Source organism: Dunckerocampus dactyliophorus, chromosome 16, assembly GCF_027744805.1.
Source record: "Dunckerocampus dactyliophorus isolate RoL2022-P2 chromosome 16, RoL_Ddac_1.1, whole genome shotgun sequence".
NCBI classification, from domain to species: Eukaryota; Metazoa; Chordata; class Actinopteri; order Syngnathiformes; family Syngnathidae; genus Dunckerocampus; species Dunckerocampus dactyliophorus.
In genome coordinates, this window is record NC_072834.1 from 654,650 (window position 1) to 675,000 (window position 20,351).

At 44.4% G+C, this 20,351-nt stretch overlaps 1 protein-coding gene across 2 annotated transcripts in view; it reads left to right on the plus strand.

Annotated features, from left to right (window-relative positions):
- flrt1a (fibronectin leucine rich transmembrane protein 1a) overlaps nt 1–13,448 on the plus strand; it is a 67,911-nt gene extending 54,463 nt beyond the window's left edge. For both annotated transcript variants that reach the window (XM_054754555.1, XM_054754556.1), the window contains exon 3: nt 5,127–13,448. In XM_054754555.1, the coding sequence (XP_054610530.1) occupies nt 5,213–7,258 (2,046 nt within the window). In that variant the 5' untranslated portion in view covers nt 5,127–5,212 and the 3' untranslated portion in view covers nt 7,259–13,448. The remainder of the gene's footprint in view (nt 1–5,126) is intronic.
- The last annotated feature ends 6,903 nt before the right edge of the window (nt 13,449–20,351 follow it).

A 20,351-nucleotide genomic window follows, 5' to 3' on the forward strand; every position in this document is an offset into this window, starting at 1 on the left:
TAGTGAGGATAAGCGGCATAGAAAATGAATGAATGAATGAATGAATGTCCTGGTCTGTCACGTATGCTGAAAAGCATTCACACGTTCCGAAAGTGGGGTACGCCAAAACAGCGTGAGAACATGAGCGCTGAGAGTTACGTAATGCGCCTGAACGCCTTGTCTGAAGAAGCAGCGCCGAAGAAAGGAGACATTGACATTTTATTTCTGTACTTGATGTGCTAGACTAGACCACTCCAAAGTCTTCATCCATTCAGAGGTGGACTTGCTGGTGTGTTTTGGATCATTGTCCTGCTGCAGAACCCAAGTTGCTTTCAGCTTGAGGTCACCAACATTCTCCTTCAGCAGAATTCATGCTTCCATTTATCACAGCAAGTCTTCCAAGTCCTGAAGACCATCACACTACCACCACCATATTTTACTGTTGCTATGCTGTTCTTTTACGCCAGATGTAATGGGACACACACCTTCCAAAAAGTTCACCTTTTGTCTCATCAGACCACAGAGTATTTTCCCAAAGGTCTTGGGGATCATCACAATGGTTTTGGTCTTGGAACTCTGCCGTGCAGGTCGGCTTACATTTCTCTAAAATGTGGTATCAATTTATTTTGAAACATGCTCACTAAAAATGGTGACAGTGGACGTGATGTCACTTTATCTGTTATGCCACTGCTGCGTCATCCAGATCTACTTTTTCCAGCATTCCCACCTCCATTTTGGTGAAAGTCTGCTTCTTCGTCCTCGTCGTCTTCCCACCAGCCGTGATTCAGAATGCCAGCGGCGTGGTAACAATGCCATCAAGGCTCTTTCAGTACGGACGCCGCATTCATGAGTCACTTTGCATTGATCTTCTCTGGTGAAGTGGAGGTGTGGAAAAGGCGTATCTTGAGTTGAGTTGCGTACGCACGCTTCTACGCAAGGTTGAATCTGTGAACCACAAATTGCGTGAATGTGCTCGTACGCCACTTTTTCTAACTCTGAATATTTTGGGGTTTCTGGCAGATGGAGACTTTTAGTCAGAATTCCACACACGTTTTTAAAGATGAGGCCCCTGGTGTACGTGCGTACATTCATGCAAAAAAAATCTGTTATATAATCGTTTCGTCACATATTCTGTTGCAGCTCAAACAGTTTGCTTTTAGTCTGGATCGTTCCCTTAGTGGAAGGACTGTTGGCTATTTTCCCTTGAGTCATTTCTCACACTTGATAATAAAGATCTTCTCTAATCTCGGGTGTTTTGGGTTATAAATAACAATATCAATCCCCGGCAGGGTTGGCATCCCTGTGGTTAATTACCATACTGTTCTATTTACACCCCAGAGAATACTATAATCTGCGTGAGCCCCGGCTGGCTCCGTCAGATCACTCGGATTTGTGAGGAAATCAATACTACAACCTGACCGTGTCTGATGTTGTGTGGGCCATAAAGGTTTGAGTAATGGCTACTGACGAGCCCGAGCGCTCAAGTTGTCATTGCCGTGGTATCGCCGCATTGAAATTGCACATGCAGAGCCAAGAGAGGTGCAGCACATACGCTGCAAGTAGCCACTTGACAGGCGCAGGTCATTAGATGCAGTATGTGCAGCTGACACCCTGCTCCACGTGTCAAGTTGTGGTAAAAGCACTTCTCCTCACAAGACGTTGCAGGAATGTACCGCAACAGTTTAGGAGAATTAAAAATCATTGCTTGAACTGTTGAATTGCGGCGGTGCCTTATTTGGCGTCTGAGATGGCCAGCTGAAATGGCATCCAACATATAGTTTGGTTTTGGTTTGGTTTAGTTTATTTGAACATGAAGGTTACAATGGAATAATACATCTCATGAATCATCCTTTCACAGTTCCACATATAGACCACTATTTCATTCCTGTGCCATTTATGCTGGATATTTTGTGTAGATATTGAAGTGGTGTATGCCCTTGCATGTGTTTGATACATATGTCTGTCTCATTTTGTATCTATGCAGACCTAATGCAATCACATACAAGAGATGTATCATTAAACACGCCTTAACAAATAAAACAATACATATTTTTGTAGTTAGAGCATAGAAAACCATCGAAATGCATTTTTTGACAATATTAGAGCCCTCTAGACATGAAGTAACACCCCTATGGTCACCTTTACACTCATATTACCCAATATAGCACACATAATAAGAGCATATAAGCCATTTAAGACATGAATAAGACTCGTGCGTGTGTGTGTTGCTATGAATGTGTTCCCTCGGGGAGCAGGGGGAGTGACAGATAGGAAGTGATGTTGGGGGGTTCAGAGTTCAGTTTCATTATGGCCACAACAGTAGTCCACAACAGCAGTGTTTTATTTGTGATTTTTATGCCTGTTGTGGGATAATTCAACCCTGCAATAAAAGCCTGTTGTTCCGGTGATCAAGTCTGGTGCTTGTGTGTCTCACAGAACATGACAGTGACATTACTGACACCTAGTGACCAGTGAAGAATACTATGTCAACATCTTTGAATGCATCTTTTGAATGCCTTATATTTGTATTTTAGTACTTTGCCATTTTTATGCTAGTAAATATTTCACTTAGTGTGTACAAACTGTTCAACCTCTAAAGATGAGCCAGAAATGTGCACCTACAAAAACAAACAAACATTCATTCAGTTTACATAGTTAAAATATTGAATTACACAGTACACAAGTTCATCATGTAGAGTTTTTTTTCAATCAGAAATAGCCCTTGGCTCACCTAAATGATGAAATTAAACTGTTGCGCATTGTCTTTCCTCTTGATAATGAAAAGTGCCTTTAGCGCTGTCTCGCTAATGGAGCCATCTGCTAGCAACTCCTGGAGCTTCTCCGGATCTCATAAATATGTGACAGAGTTCTTACTTCCTCATATCTATGAGTGTGCTGTAATTCTAAATGTAGAACAGAGGGTTGCTTGTCTAAAGATTCAATGTTCACGCCTTGCTCTGAGCGCACGCAGAAAGCCTTTGTGGGGGAAAGCAGTGGAACGAGCAAACACAATTCAGTATGATACAACATGGAAACGCAAAACTGAACGCAGAAAAAGCCAACAATGTAGGAGGAATGTGCCTTTAATGACACTGGCTAAGGAAGAAGGGTCAAGTCCTGCAAGAAACCGTTGATCCAGTTGAGTATGGGTAAAAGCTAATAAGCTAATAAGTTGGGTAAAAGCTAATATCTGATGTTGTGAGTTGGAAGATATAGCAAGGCTGACAGCAACTGCAAATGGGGACTTCTGTAGAAGGACTGTTGACTGTGTCGTTATCATTGTCTCAATTATTGTGTACATTATTGACACAATGTGCAGCCCATTTGTGCAACCAGTTTCCAGATAGAGTTCAACCTCGGGTTTTTCTCATTCATTTGTTCCAAAAGGTCTGACAAAAAGCAGTTTTTCCCATGAGAAATAATGTAAATCCAATGAATCTGTTCCAGACACCCAGATATACATTTTACAGTCAATACAGTTGTCCTTCACCTCTTTGCGGTTCAAACATCCCTCCCTCAATCTGTCGCGGTTTTTCCAAAAAGGATTGATGAATAAATGATCGCTGTTTCGTGGTTGACTATGGCCTACTATTAGTCAAAAATATTGAAAGAAAAGTCATAAGTAGTATTTTGATCACGAGGAGTCAGTAATGTTACATTGAAGAGACGTTACCTTACATTACATTACCTTAACACTAGGGTGGAACCATTCGTTTCAATAACAATAAAATGTAACCATTTGCATCACGATTCACGGTTGCCGATACGATTCAAGAACGATATTGGTTCATTTAGAATGATACAATACGATCCGAAATGTATCAGTAACTTTAAATCAATTCAGGAACTTGTGACGTGAAATAAATCCCTGGATATTTGAACAGTGCAGGTGAAGTTTGCTAAATTCCTGTTTTTTGTAAGGGAATCAGGTATAAATGAATTATGGATAGAAACAAACAGGTAAACAACAATTACAATTTTGGCTTAGCCTCTGGCTTAACACGCTGGCGAGACCTGAGGCTTCTGCAGAGCTGACGTTACCTTGCACTGCTGCCGGCGCAGGAACACCGCAGGTGGTGCTTGGACGGTCAGCGTTGTGTGAAATCCCACGGCGCCTTAGGAGGTGGGTGGAGAGATTTGCCGTGTTGCCGTGGTATTTGACTTGACCTTTACATATCCTACAAACAGCGAGCGACTTATTCAGAACATCTCCTTCGTTACAAAAGCATATCCCCACACTGGACCGCAAATGTGGCTAAATTACTTCTCACTCGCCAGCTTGTCCACCACGATACATTTCATTGTCTGATGGCGCGTGGCAATGATGCAGACACAGACAGGCGGATTCAATCGAGTAGCGTTTAACGTCTCTTTATCATCAAGTGCTAAAAACACGCATCCATATAAAGCATGACGTGCTTAAAGCCGATGCTTTATTTTCCTAGCATCGATGCAATCAATTAATTACCTTGTTAAACGATGTTTAATCGATATATGTCGTCCGTAATGGAAACTCACCAGACAGACAGATCGATGAATAGTTGAATCATAGGAATATAATTCGATACATCGATGTAGTGGATGAATCGTTACACCTCTACTTAACACCGCATGTAGTCAGCCGTGGCAGGCCCGACATTACGTAGTGAAAAGAAGTTCTCCCATTCCGCATGGAAGTAGTAGGTTTTTGGCTTCTTTGTCCGTCTTCCCCACTCCGTTTGAAACAAATAAATTGGAGGCTAATAAGGTAGCCCGGTAGCATGCTAATGCTTAAAGCGCCGTCCGTCTCTTGTGTCCCTGCAGTGATCCCGTAGCCTGCGTTGTGAGATGTGGTGCAAAAACAGAATAATATGAGTGTAAAGGTGACTATAGGAGTGTTATTTCATGTCTAGAGGGCTCTAGTAATGTTAAAATCCGTATTTAGCAAGTCCTAAACAGGTTTTCTGTGCTCTAAATACAAAAATAGTCCATTTATTAATGCGGAATCCTACTTATCACGGCCGGGTCCGGAACCAATGAACCGCGACAAACGAGGGACGACTGTAGTTATACTTTTACATGCAGAACACAACGCCAAGCCCCAATTCTAACCTGTGACAGCAGATCAGTTTGATTTTTGCTAACTGTAATTTCTCTTTGTCTCTTAGGGCGGAGGTCACAGGAGTCCACATCGCTGCAGCAATTTGAGGCTTGAAAAAAAGATCAGATAGAGAAACAATCCAAAGCCACCATAATGGCACCTTCTGGTGTTGCTAAATTGGGGGCCAGGCTCCCATTGCTTTTCCTGTGCTTGACACTGTGTGTTGGCCTGCTTGAGTTCTCTGCAGCCACGATACAAGGATACATAGGAGAAAAGGACACAATATGCCCATCTGTGTGTAGATGCGATGAAGACTTCATCTACTGCAATGATCGTGGCCTGAGCTCTATCCCCTCACTGCCTGCTTCTGCATCAGTCCTCTACTTTCAAAACAACCAGATAAACAACCCAGGTCTTCCCACTTCCCTGGAGCGCCAGCTTACTGTACGTGTCGTCTACCTTTACGATAATGACCTAGATGAATTCCCCATGCACTTGCCACCATCGGTCCGTGAGCTACATCTACAAGACAATAACATCCGCACTATTCCACGTAGTGCCCTGGCTAGGATGCCGCTTCTGGAGAAGCTCCACTTGGACGACAATTCTATTTCCACTGTCAGCATTGAGGATCAGGCTTTTGCAGACAATCCACGGTTGCGCCTACTTTTCCTTTCCCGCAACCATCTGTCTAGTATTCCCTCAGGATTGCCTGCCTCTCTGGAAGAACTCCGTCTAGATGACAACCGAATCTCCACTATCCCTACACACGCCTTCCGTGGCCTGACCTCACTAAGATGTCTTGTCTTGGATGGGAATCTCTTGGCAAATCAACGCATCGCTGATGACACATTCTCACGTCTCTCCAACTTGACAGAGTTGTCCTTAGTTCGTAACTCCCTTCAGACCCCGCCTGTCAACCTTCCCAGTGCCCATCTCCAGCGTTTGTCTCTGCAAGAGAACGCTCTGATTCACATGCCCCGAGGTTCGTTGGATGGCATGCACAGGTTACAGAGGCTGGACCTTTCTGGAAATAACCTAACCACGCTGCCGCGGGGATTGTTCAAGGACCTGGATAACTTGGGTCAGCTGCTGGTACGAGGCAATCCTTGGCACTGTGGCTGTAACCTGCGCTGGTTGTATGATTGGTTACATGCCCGAGGAAACTCAATCACCGTTAGAGGTCTGACCTGCCACGGTCCCGACAGAGTACGAGACATGGCCTTGAAAGACCTCACGAGTGAGATGGAGGAATGTGAGCTGGTGAAGACAGCTGGGACTAAAGACAGAGCAGGCGCTGCAGGAGTGGATAGTTCTACCACCAACACACCTCCACAAGGCTCACTCTTCACCCTCCGTTCAAAGCGACCCGGTCTTGGACTGCCTGACTCCGGCTTAGACTACACTCTTAGCAGCAGTGGCGTTGGCAAGAGTTTGGCTCTAAATGTAAAGCCTCTCTCTCACAGCAGTGTTCGTGTAACCTGGAGTGTTGCACAGCCAAGCTCTTCCTTCAGGCTCAGTTGGCTCCGACTGGGTACCGGTAACGCCATGGGATCCATTACAGAGACCCTGGTCCGGGGTGATCGTAGAGAATATCTTCTCACCTCCTTGCAACCACGTTCTAGCTACATCATCTGTATGGTGCCCATGCCTGCCAGCTCAGAGAGCAAAGGAGGGATTTCAGGAGAATCTGACTCTGATGAAGCTCTTGTGTGCGCAAAAGCTGAAACTTCTGATCCCAGCCCATTGGAAGAAGAGGAAGACGGTGATTCACAGCCTATGACGGTGTTGCCCTTGGCAGGGATCATTGGTGGCGCAACTGCCATTGTATCATTGGCGCTTCTTTTTGCCATCTTCTGTTGGTACGGACATCGGAGTGGGCACATGTGCTCCCGAGACCATTACACTCGCAACAGCTCCCGCAAAAGCAAGAATTATGACGACTACATCGAGTCGGGCACCAAGAAAGACAATACCATCTTAGAGATCCGTGGACCGGGGTTTCAGATGACACCAATGGCCGCATGTCAGCCAATACAACCTAAACCACTACAAGAGGATTACATCATTCATACCATATTCCCATCCAATGGCACTGGCCTGTACAAAGGTGCCAACCATATTTCTAATGCAAGGCAAAGCACCAACCGGGGTTATAGAGAAGGGGGGATCCCAGATATAGACTACTGTTACACATGATGTACTGTACCAGATCTTCGCCACAGAATCATTGGTAAACTGTATAAATGCACAATTTCCCTTCGCATGGACATTTCTGAAGCACCCTTCTGTGCCTTCGACTTCTGGTCTCCCATTCCATAACACCTGTGGTTTTCTGCACTCCAAGTACAGTATGTGATTATCTGGACCTAAAACTGTGGGGGGAACTCTTCACATCAGGAAGCAGACAAAACATCCTGTGTGTCAATACACAGTGGACCGTTTCGTCACCATCTTAGTAATGGCCTGTGTATGTTACTTTACGCTCTGCTCCTTCTCTTTAACATGTAAGCAAAGAATGTATACTTTGGGGAAAGTGGAGTTCTTCCTCCGGATAAAGAAATTGTGACGATGAACAGACATTTTAGGTTCTCCCTCTCACTCATGAGTTACAGTATAAAATCTTATGAAGTCATTGATCCGAACGCCTCAATTCTCTCGTTGTGCCCTACCGTCTATCCTAGGAAAGGGCTTTGTAAAGCTGTGAATTGTTCGAATTCAAAAACAAAATAACCACTTGTCTTAAAGTAAGCTTGTTCTGACTTTATTCCGTTGTGGGCGGGTCGAAGATCTTTTTGTGGCTGCTCAACCTCGGTCATACCTCAGATCATTCACCTGAGTTCAGTAATGTTGTGTTGCAGTGATGGGATGTAACACAAATGTGTAGATAATTAAATTTGACACCAACTGATTTGCTGTTGTTATCTGTGATTTTTAGATATCACACCATCCTGCACAGCTCTTTATGTATTTAAGTAGTTCCACATGTGTTTTTTGTGTATGTTTTATTTGTCGATGATGAAAATTGTTCACCTCCATAGTTGCCATTAATGATGACACACAAAAAAATAAGTTTCCAGGTTGATATATGACATATATTCTTTAAAACAGACCCTACCACAGGTGTTAAGTGTTGTCCACTGAGTGAAACTCAAGGCAACAACCTTAACTCTGTGTTTCCCTGTCTGGGATCAGTTGTTGACTTCCATATTCTGAAACCAAAAAAAAAATAGACAAAATACTTCATTTGGGGCTGTGGTATGAGACGGAAAAATAAAGCCAGCCCAGCAGTGGACGAGAGGACGGACTGCTGGGGTCGTTAAAAGATGTGGTGACGCGGATTGGATGAGTGGGGGTTTATTGGTGTTTGTTTTTGCGACGGTAAGAGACCTCCACTCCTCCAACTCCCAACGTTTTTATTACCTAGCGGCACTGAAAATGTATTAGCACTTAGCCGAGGAGAGGAGTAAATCTAATGAGAGTCGCTACATCTCCGGGCGCTGACAAACACGCAGAATTGATAGCTTTGTCACCATGAAGCTCAGCCATGCATTGATATGTTTGTTATTCACAACTTTTCCCCTTGGGCTTAATGTTGTTTACTGTTGGTGTTACTTCAAAAAGGGGAACCCAACTGTGCTTCCTTGACTGTTTTGTCATGTCAAAGTTTTACAGTGGTCTCTGACAACATGTCAGGGAGATTTATATTCCTTGTTGTTCCCAGAATCTCCATCAAACACCATGCAGTCATAATACATATTCCATATGGATGTGCATACTAACTGATTGTTTTTGGAGAGGCACTTATGTTGATGGGGTGCACCACTTGGCTGCAACCAGCAGAGGTGCTGTTGAGTTAGTCTCCACGAGTTTGGCCTCCGTTATTGCACAACTCCTACATGCAGCGCACATCTGCTCACTGCAGCACTTCAGGACATTGAGAAAGTGATTCTCTCATCCCGTTAAAAACAATACAACGTTTTCCCAATTGTTCAAAGCGTGGATTTATTTGAATGCCCTTCCCTGAGACATACATTCTCATTTGTACAAATGAATTGTGGCCACAATCAGATGAATATTTACCTGTGAATTCATAGAAGGTAAAAGGTGCCATACATGTCTATGTGGAATTCAGATTTGTGCTCTATAAGTCACTCATAGAATGGAATCAATAAAGGTTTTATAATCTTGTTATTACTGTAACCTGTCCTTTCACATAATTCTTCCTCTCAAGCCCGACATGACCTCTGGAATTGGACACAACACGGAGTGGAGGCATCATACATAAAATGGAATATACCAACAAGAACCCAGAGCCCAAAACTTGGAACCAGGTGGGATTGTTTGATGGAGAAGAATACATGTTGCACATGCAGTCTGGGAATCCTGTCTCCAAGTCAATGACTTGAAACGCTGGACATTGTTCAGATATGCTAATATCTCATATTCATTCATCAGACAAGAGGTGGGTGCACAAGTTTGAATTTATTTTGGAATTTATATAGAAACAAAATTCTGCACATAGGTTCATTACTGTATACCGCGGGACCTCAGTTAGCGTGTATTTCGGTTAACTTTGAAAACTTTGCCTCGATTTGCTTACATTTGCCAGTTAGCGTACAGTATGGTGTGCCTCCTGTCATGTTATCAACACCGTGTGAGTCCAACTGTGTTCTTAATTTATTTTTATGTACAGTGTAACCTCGGTTAGCGCCTCCCCCGGTTAGCGTGCTTTTCCGTTAACATTCAAAATGTAAGCCAAAATTTGGCCTCTGTTTGCAAATATTTTCCTGTTAGCGTACAATATGGCGCTCCTCTTGTTGTCTTGTTAATACACTGCATGAGTCCAAGTGTGTTCTTAATGTATTTTTATTAAAGTGGAACCTTGGTTAGCGTGTTTTTTGGTTAACGTCGAGGATCTATGCCAAACCTTTGCATACATTTTCCAATTAGTGTACAATGTGGCTCATGTCTTGTCGTGCTATTAAAATGCTGTGCGAGTCCAACTGTTTTCTTAATGTATTTTTATGTACGGTGCAACCTCAGTTAGCGTCCCCCCCGGTTAGCGTGTTTTTCACTCAACGTCCAAAATGTACTCCCATTTGCATACGTTTCCCAGTTAGTGTACAATGTGGCGCGTGTCTTTTCGGTAGGTATGAAAGGACAGCATTGTATGTGGGAGAAAGGTGGTGTTGCAGACCTCCCCCTCTGTTCAGAGATGGCTTCCTTCACTCCCCTTCCAAACCCTCTGCCTTCTCTGTCCAGAGTGTGTGCATTTTTGTCCTCAAAAGAGCGCTCTTTCTCTTTGAGGTGCAGGTAGACCGCAGAGTCTTCACCTGAAGAGTTGTGACATGCGCCTGCTCAATGGCTGCTTGGTGTCCCCCAACATAAAAATGTGGCTATGGCGTGTACTGAAGTGAAGTGTGCTGGTATGCTGCGCTTGTTAAAATCCTTCTGAGCTTCTCAGACACACAATCTAGAAAAAATTCAGGTCTCCAAAGGATCTATATTTGATTGTGTATGTGTAATTTTAGCCGTGAGTAAATTGGAGAAAATCCCAAATAAATTCAGATGTCTGCATCCACTTGTTGTCTTTAAAAATCACTAAATGAAGCTTTACAATCATTCCATCTTGGACAAGTAAATGCAGCGTTAAGTGCCCTAAATGAATATGACATTCATGCCTGCAAGCCTGTGACCGCAACCGTATCAACGGATATGCAGTGAAGTTATGTGTTCATGCTGGAATAGAAACCGTTGTCAGTTCAATCATTAGAAGCTGAAAGCAACAGTGACTCAAATTTCCTCCTCTGCGTGTCCACCCTGAGCATTGATCGGGCTGTAATGAGGAATCCAGTACATTGGTGTCATGTCTATTCCTAATGTCTTTGCTTTGTGGTGGTTGCTTTCTGGCTGCTGCACCACCAACGCATCAAAGGAAGTCCAACATGTCTCGTTCTAGCAGCACAACACCATTGTTTGCTTTCATTTTCCTTCGTTATCACGAATACATACTGCAGTCAGAGTTTGGTTGCCTTACAACTGCACCTTGCTGGCATTTCTTCCATCAGGCGGGTGGTAGGTCTGAGAGAGAATGGAGCACGTTAATCCTGCTGCAGAGCATCATGAACAGTTTGTAATGGCAGCTAAAGTCCCCCAGGCAGAGCGCCACAAGATAATTGGATTTGCAGCTCTTCAACATTCTGGTGTGCGACTCAGCAAAGCACAAATTAATTAAAGAGCGATAGAGAAAGATTATGTTTACCAATAGATGCTTGCCTCAAAAAGCAAGTCATGTCTAGTCATGTTAGTTGTACGGTGTTGGTGGGAGGAAGCACACGAAATGGACAAAAGGGTCTGGACGCTACTCTCAATCAACTATCAGTCAAGCCCATCCTGTGGGATGTGACTGTGCAGAGACTGTTGGTGGACTGCAAAGACCGCAGAGAACTGGTGGTGAAGTTGGGTGTCATCACAGCCAACCCCCAAACTCCTCAGCTGTGCAAAAAAGCCATTAAGAACCTCATGGAGAAGCCCCTGCATCATCCGTCCACGCTTGCCGCTTATCCTCATTAGGGTCGCGGGGGCATGCTGGAGCCTATCCCAGCTGACTTGGGGTGACAGGCGGGGTCCACCCTGGACTGGTGTCCAGCCAATGGCAGGGCTCATATAGACAAACACATTCACACCTATGGACAATGTAGAGTCGCCAATCAACCTAGCATGCATGTGTTTGGAATGTGGGAGCAAACCGGAGTACCCGGAGAAAACCCCCCCACGCACGGGGAGAACATGCAAACTCCACACAGAAATGCCCAACAGAGTTTCCAACCCAGATCTTCCCATCTCCTGACTGTGACTGTGTGGCCAACATGCTAACCAACCATGCTAGGCGGCAGTATTATTGTTTTCAACAATACCATCGGGCTCTCACAGTGTCTGCCGAGACCCCGGCCCTTGAAGAAATGCAACCGAGGCCCCCTCCTCTAGCATAATCTACCAGAGATATTTACCCTCCTCCTGCTCACCCCAGACTATCGGAACAAAAACTCAGTTTGTTTTGCTTTTGACGTAACTAAAATGTACTGTATGTATTTTTCAAGTCAATGTACTGTATTTGTCTTTATTTTTCTTAAGCTGCTGTGCCTCCCCTTAAAACTTTGCAAACCACCGATCAGGAGCATTTTAATCACAGATGCCTGTGTTGAATCTAAACATATTCTTAAGGTCCGCTACAAATGTGGCCAGGATATGACGCATTTGGGGTTTTGACTGTAGGCGTCCCACCGTGTGTGTCCATGTGGTGTGCGTTTGTGTTGTCTTTTAAATGGAAGAACATCCTCTTGCCGTAGCCAAGCACATCACAGCTCAAGTGTGGCCTGAAGGGTTGGTGAGGAACTTCTTTCTCGCTTCACTACTGGCTGATTTAAGATGGTCCCCTATAAATCTTATTGGGCTTTGAGGGGAAAAAAAATGTAAAAATGAGAAATGTGACAGTTGAAATGAGGCCAGCGGGGGATGTTTGCACAAAGGAATAATGGAGATGCTGGCAATGGGAGCGTTTGAGAAAGCCATGAGGTCGGTGCATTGGGATGTCAGCAGGTATGGCTTAGGAGCTTACCGAAACAAACAATTAGGTGAAAAATGATTTTTAAACATACGCCCAACAATTCAACAGCGAATGCGAAAGAAAGTCAAGACAGCCGGTACACGCTAAGCCAGGGGGGTGTCCAAACGTTTTCCACTGAGGGGCACATCATGAAAAATGAAACAGATAAGCTTAGACGTTATTTATATTTCAAGAAAAGAATGCATCTCAGCTTTGAGATGCGAGTGAAAAAGTCGTTATTATCAACTTCCTTCTTTGCTCTTTTTTTCCCATTTTTGCTGTTGCTTTTTTAAATTGTCCAAATATTTCAACTTCTTTCTTGTAAATTTTCTCTTCATGTTTTGACTTTATTCTGTAAAATTACAAATGATTTTTCCATTTCTGCTGTTGTTGTGGGTTTTTTTACATTTTCAACTTTCTTCTTGTAAATTTTCTTCTCTTATTATTTGGACTTTATTCTCATAATATTACAACTTCTTCCCCAACTCAAGTAAGATGATACGTCCAGTCCTGTGTGTGTTTTTACTGCTCCCCCTCTGTTGTGTTGAAAAGTGGCATGGCGTGGGGGAGGAATGATCTTCTCAATGTATCAGTGGAGCAGGGCAGTGATAGTAATCTGCCACTGAAGCTGCTCTTCTGTAGGGAGGTGACGCTGTGCTTTGGATGATGCTGGTTGTCCGTGATGGAAGGGAGCCTCAACAGCGTCCTTTGCTCTGCCACAGATGTCGGGCTGTCCAGCTTTATTTTATTTTATTTTGCCTGTTTCTCAGAAGGGGCCGCACGGTGGTCTAGTGGTGGCCACACAGTCACAGTCCGGAGATCAGGAAGACCTGGGTTCGATTCTCCGTTGGGTATTTGTGTGTGGAGTTTGCATGTTCTCCCCGTGTGTGGGGGGGGGTTTCTGGGTGCTCCGGTTTCCTCCCACATTCCAAAAACATGCATGTTAGCTTCCTTGGAGACTCTAAATGGTCCATAGGTATGAATGGGAGTGTTTGTCTATATGTGCCCTGCCATTGGCTGGACACCAGTCCAGGGTGTACCCCACCTGTCGGCCAAAGTCAGCTGGGATAGGCTCCAGCATACCCCCGCCACCCTAATGAGAAGCGGTATAGAAAATGGATGGATGGATGTTGTGACTTTAAAAAAACACATATTTTTTCCTTAATGTTATAATCAACTCTATGCTACTAAAACATTATTTTTCCTGTCTTACGAGTCATTCATGTAAAATTGTGACTTTTGTTCTCATTAGTATATGATTTTTTTCTATTATTGTGTTGACTTTATTGTTGTCAAATTACTATTATTATTATTATTATTATTTTCGATTTCTGCTGTTGTTTTTACATTTTCCTTGTCATGCCAGTAACGTTGGAAGCCATCAGGACCGTCAAGGGAGAATAAAACTTTCTTCCACCTTTCAATGTCCCTTTTCAATGTTTGCTGCTCTCCTGCAAATTCCAAAGGCCCAATTGGGGGCCTTGAAGGAGACGAGGCCTTTTTTTCTTCTTAAAATCCTTCCTGGTAGATGGCGTCTGATGGTTCTTGGACTGCACTCGTCAGTACCAACCTTCATTTGGGCCGAGGATGGTGCCGTGTCTTGACGGACAGCCAATGGAGGGAGACCTTGCTTATGCAGATCAAGAGTCCCACTGCCATCAAGCCATCACGACAGTGTGAACACCTGACAGGAAGTGTGGCGTGTGATTGGCATTTCATTGTCAACCAAATTTTAACAGGACTTGTGTTTTCTCTCCCCGCCCTCACAAAAAAAGTGTGCCCTGAGCTGCTAGCAAGTCAATCATTTTGCTGAAGCTTATTTTGCTTTATGTGATTTTGCAAATGATGCCTCCAAGTGATTACAGTATTTGAGGGAACATGAAATGTTTTGTAAGAAGAATGTGTCGCTGCTGTGGGATGAAGCAGGATGACTTTTTGGCGAGACGTAGAGGCACGAAGCCCATCCATTAACCGCTTTTTCATTTTTGCAAAGCTGTCGTCTGTTATTAGTTTTAGCAATCGTTATGAGGCAATAACCAGCCCATCTACAGCAGGGGCATCAAAGTCGTTTTCACGGTGGGTCACGTCGCAGGTGTGGCCGACTGTGAAACCCCATTAGTGTTAAAAGGTTTGAAAAAGGAATCAAGCCGCTTGGCGGGCCTGCTGTGGCCCGCAGGCCACAGTTTGCGCACGCCTGTTTTATACGTATTGCAGCGTCTCTGATGTCACCTTCCGCCCGAAAGGCGTCAGCAGAGCTGTTACTGTCTTTGTGACTCGGCCACCTCCTTATGAATACCTTGTCCAACGCCACACACGCTACGTGCTGTACACAAAGCATTCATGCGGGACGACGGTCATGAAACGGCACCGGCACTGTAGCACAGCGTAGGAAAGTGGTTAGAAAAAGTAACGGCACGCTTGTGGTTTGTGGGGAAGAAGGAGCGATAGCCTCATTAACAATATGCTGGAGTCAGCTTTTTTCCCCAAACTTGAAAAATGGACACTATTGGAGGTTTTTTCCCTGTGATTGAGTAAATGTGGTGACTCCCAATGGAGCAGTAAAAAGAATCTGAAGATAGCGCCTAAGCTGCAACACTTTACGGGGGTTAGTCCACTTGATCAAAGACAACGAGAAGAACTCCTGATTGGCCTGCTACCCGTTGCTAACCTCTGGCCCGGCGTCTGAGATCAACTTGGCCTTTTCAACTATTTTTAAATGCAAATGCAAACAGCTAGCATGCTAGCAACCTGCCTGTATGTGTTGCTACAGCACATCATCTCTCTCTCAACAGATGGCTGGAATCACTGGTGAGGAATCACTGTCATCGGCACTGAGCTGCACAGCCTGGCATCGGAAGGCGGGCTCTGTCATCGACACTGAGCTGGACAGCCTGGCATCGGTGGCAAAGCAAAGGACACTGAAGAGGCTCCTTTCCATCATGGACAACCAGCATCATCCCATGCACAGAACAGCAGCGTCAGTGGCAGATTACTATCACTGCCCTGCTCCACCATTTATTATTATTATGTATTATTGCACTACAATATCTCTTATCTCTCTCTTATCTCTACTGTCTTACTTTGGTTGCTTTATTTTGTGATGAAGTGATGAAGTTTATTATGACATTTCTGGAGAGTGAATTTCTCTTGGAGATGAATAAAGTATCTTAAGTGCTCAATGTCACTGTAATATGCAAAGGGGTAAAATGCTAAAGCTAGTGCCTAGCAAGATAGTTAGTCGGTATGTAAAGTCCTAACTGCCGCCTCTTTTCATTTTGGGACAATCCCAAAAAATGTCAGCGCTAACAGTATTAATAGCTAGCATGCTAAAGCAAAAAAGCAAAGTAAGGCCCTGTCCACACGGGAACGCTCCTGAGATTTGTTTTTTGGCAGTTTGTTGCATCCACACTGTCCCGGATTAGGAAATATTTGCATCCAGATGCTGCGATTGGCTAGCCACCAGTCCAGGGTGTACCCCGCCTCTCGCCCCAAGTCAGCTGGGATAGGCACCAGCACACCCCCGCCACCCTAATGAGGATAAGCGGCACAGAAGATGGATGGATGGATACATCCAGACGGGAACGGCTCGGAGTGAAGGCGATGTAATACACAAGGCACGCCTACGTGTGGCGCTGCAAACAGACATGCTGATGGAACCACGTGACACACCAAACCACAGAAGAAGAAGGAACGGGCTTGTCTAGGCTTACGACAAAGTGGAATTATTTCAACGACATTTTGGGGAAAAATACCAAAAATATGAGGAGAACGTCACCGGGGTGAGTCACGTCCGTCGAAATATTCAGATATTATGTCGGCATGTCGTCACAACTCACTTTTGGTCACGTGACGGCGGCGGGTCGCTGACGTCATCGTTTTAAAACAGCAGCGATACGGAAGCGACGACTTGGCGTTTTCAGATTTTCCCACACTTAAAGCCGTTTTCCAAAAATAGGGTTTGAGGTCACCCAGAACGCCGTTTCCGTGTGGATGAGAGCCTGAACGGATAAAATACTTTCACGTTTTGACCTGAAAATGTTGCTAAAAAACCTAAATATTAAAAACACGGCAAAATACTTGACAAAGGCAAAATAGGACAAACATTCTGACTTGTTTCAGTCAAGCGTTAACTTCATAACAAGACGTCTCAAATATTCTATGGTGTCAAAAAAGCCAAAGAAAAAGCAAAGTAAACATTGTAAACAGTAAAACACTTAAGTTTGCTCCAGGGCTACACATGGTTAGCTGACATTAACATGAGATAAAATATGTTATATTTTATATATAAAACCCCTATAATGTACTATTGTTAGGAATGGAATATTTTCCACTGGGTGCTGAAACATGTACTGTGTGTGCTTATCTACAACAGAGTGTAACATAACACACTCACAAGACCTTTAAAGGCAAGTTAATCTCTCACACAGGTAGTTTCATGATGAGTCACCCTTCTGTCTGCTGGCTGAGAGGCCCAGCCCCCCTGGCCACGATTGGTTGAAACCAGATCAGACCCATACACCAACCACTGGCTAGGGGGCTGACCGTTCTCTCCAGCGCTGGCATTGCAATTGTTCGTATGGACTCCTTTTGATATTAAATTGTAAACCTTACTTGAGACTCTTAGCGTCATTTCACAGCTGCTAAAAGGTGCGAGTCCTAACAGGAAAATAAAGAACAATCAAAAGAATCAATCAATAAAACACAAGACAAAGGCAACAGGGGACAAACATTACGAGTCAGACAAGTGTAAAAAGAAGTTAGCCACTGTAAAACACAAATAACTGTCAAAAAAGCCAAATAAACATGAAAGAGTAACATACATTCACATTTATGCACCAGTGTGGACGGCGGTGGAGTTGAGGGGGGTGAAGTGTCTTGCCCAAGGACACAACGGCAGTGACCGGGATGGAGGAAGCTGGGTTCCAACAGCCAACTGCTCTACCGTCATGGAAAAAATGGTTAGACCACTCGTTTCTTCGGTTGATTGATCCATTTGAATGCCTGCCTGGTAGCTGATAAGACTTTCATGTACGATCCAGCAACTTCCATGCTTTTCTTGGTGATAGCCGAAGTCACCTAAGTTCTTACATGAGTAGCTACAGCATTGTACTGCCAAAAAATGTAGCTCTTATCAGCTGTTTTTGTTGTCATTGTTCTATTTGTCCAAACAAAGGTACCTTTAGTTGTATCAGGCATTAAATGAACAAGAAACAAGGGTGGTGTCATCCTTTTTTCCATGACTGAGCCTCCTTGAGCCTCAGGACATTCCTTAGCACATACGGCCAAGATGCTATCGCTCCTCCCACATCCTTCTTGTGCCACCTTCAAAGTCTGAATGACAAATAAGTGTTTCAACCACCTGTCCTTGAGGCCTTTCCGCAGCGTATATTTTATGTCCCGTTATTTTAGCAATCAATTACAGGCGGGATGGCCACCGTTCTGGTCAAGGTTTCCAATATTTCTTGGTCCATCATGACATTGTCATGGAGGTGTTTGGATGTTCTCAAGGAGGAGCTCCGCGTGGGCAGTGTTGATTTAATGTGTAGATTTCTTGTCTCATAAATTGGGGCCTCTTGAGACTTCAGCGGTGATTACATGCAATCCAGAGAAGCAATAAGAGCTGAGAGCGGGGATGGGGAGGGTGCCTTCACCCCCATGAAGCACTTAATCCATCAGTATGATCTCCAGCGTCATGGATGAAGCACGTTATGGTTTACAGTGCACAGCTTTTCCTCTCTGTGTTAATTCCTCTACTTACTGACTGGCGTTGTTGTGGTCGTTCATCCGTGAAACACCAGCGAGCAGGAAAAGCACGCAGACAACAAACCATTCGCTTACGTCACAACCTAGTTGTTTTTTCAGACTGAAAAAAATGTCAACTGTTGCTCAAAACGGGGCACGCCGCCGTTGCTCGTGTTCCGTCGGAGCACAAACGTCAGCCTGTGCGGCAGTGATGTTTTATCCCCCGCTTTCCGCATCGAGCGCAGTGACGAGGACGGTCTAAGTGCATCAGACCTCTCCGTCTTTTACAAGATTACGGCTGCAAAATTAAATAGAAGTGTGTGCAGAGGTTGGGGGGTTCAGGAAGGCAGCGCTGAGGTAATGTCACAGTTTGGGATCGTTAGTGGGAGACACACACACACACACACTACACAAACACACACAGACACACACGCATGCATGCGATTGCCTGTATTGATTACTTGTCTAAAAAAAACAGTTGAGGTCAGCAGGCACATGTCTGAATTCCTTTCTCTCTGTCTCTCACACTCCATTTGTCTCCGTCTGATTCAATACTGTCCTTCCCCAATCGGGCGGGCGCACGGGTCCACATACTGCATGTGAGGCCTGCTCTTCACTCTGCGGGGTCCTTTTGTCTTTCTCGTTGCCCTTCGTCGGCACACACCAATCAATTAGTCGATCCAAGCAAAGCCTGATGGATTTGCTTCTGGTCCTGATGAAGTTTCATGATCCACCGTGGATTACGTTGCACATTTGACGTTGTGGTTCTGAGCGTGGCTTTGATTTGGGTTGATTTTTGGTTGATGTTCAATCATCATGGCAAGACTCTGCACCTCAAAGACAAAGAAAAATGTGCACATTCTGGACAGAGAAGACAGAGTAAGGAGCCATCTCTGAAGAGGGGGGAAACATAAGGTGCTGTCTTCAACGTTGTGCATCTGATCCAGATGGAGCTGCTTCGAAATATAAGCTAATGTTGCTCTCTGGTGAACTTGTTTTCATCCACGAACCTCACGTGAAACAAGAACGCATGTTTTTTTTTCTTTTCTGTGCGTTTTGAACACATAAAAACAAATAAACAGAGCCAGCTTATTACTGCATGTCTGGGACGTACTGTGTTTTGGTTTTTACGTAAAGTTGTGTGAAACAGTCACCAAGAAGCGCCAACAATGCTCCATTTACATATCATGTGATGTGCATATTAACCAACATTGTTATTATTACTATGATTAACATTGTTAGGCCAACTGGACTACATTACTGACGTATTGACACACCACAGACACGACCACACGGTAGGGCTACACATTGGAGCCGCCACCGCTGCTTTGTTTTCATTTCTGAGTTTGGAAAGGTTAACGCTAGTTGGAGGCCTTCCTTCTACGACGCTGCTATGTGAAATCAACGCGCCCAGCGAGGAAGCTCCAGGGATGCTTAGAATGGCCGAAATACACAAAATACTGTAAGTATGACATGTTGTCATGATGTGCCTGTCATACATGCATGGATAGAAAGCTGGAGGTCTGTGTAGGTGGATCCCATTCCTGTCTTGAAAAGGCACCCAAAAGAGAAGACATATGTGTTCATGTCTCATATAAGGACTGAGGATGAAGGGCAAAATTCCAAAAAAAGTCCACTTTTCCTTGAAGGAACTTTGCAAACAAATGAAGGCTCTTCTGCAGCTTCCAGTGGGTGAATTCTACCCTGCAGAAAGGAGGCTTCCAGTTCAGTAAACAAGGCAACTCTTTTATGCATCACCGTGTCACGGCGCCCATGGGGGGGTTTATTCGTGTCGTCCACACCACTTTTGATTGAAAGCCTGCTTGAAACAAGCTTGAATCTGAACCTTGCAGATAGAGCTGATAGCTGATCAATAATAGCCAGACCAATCAGTCATTGCCCCCCACCCCACCCCACCCTGCTCCACCGACCCGACAACCT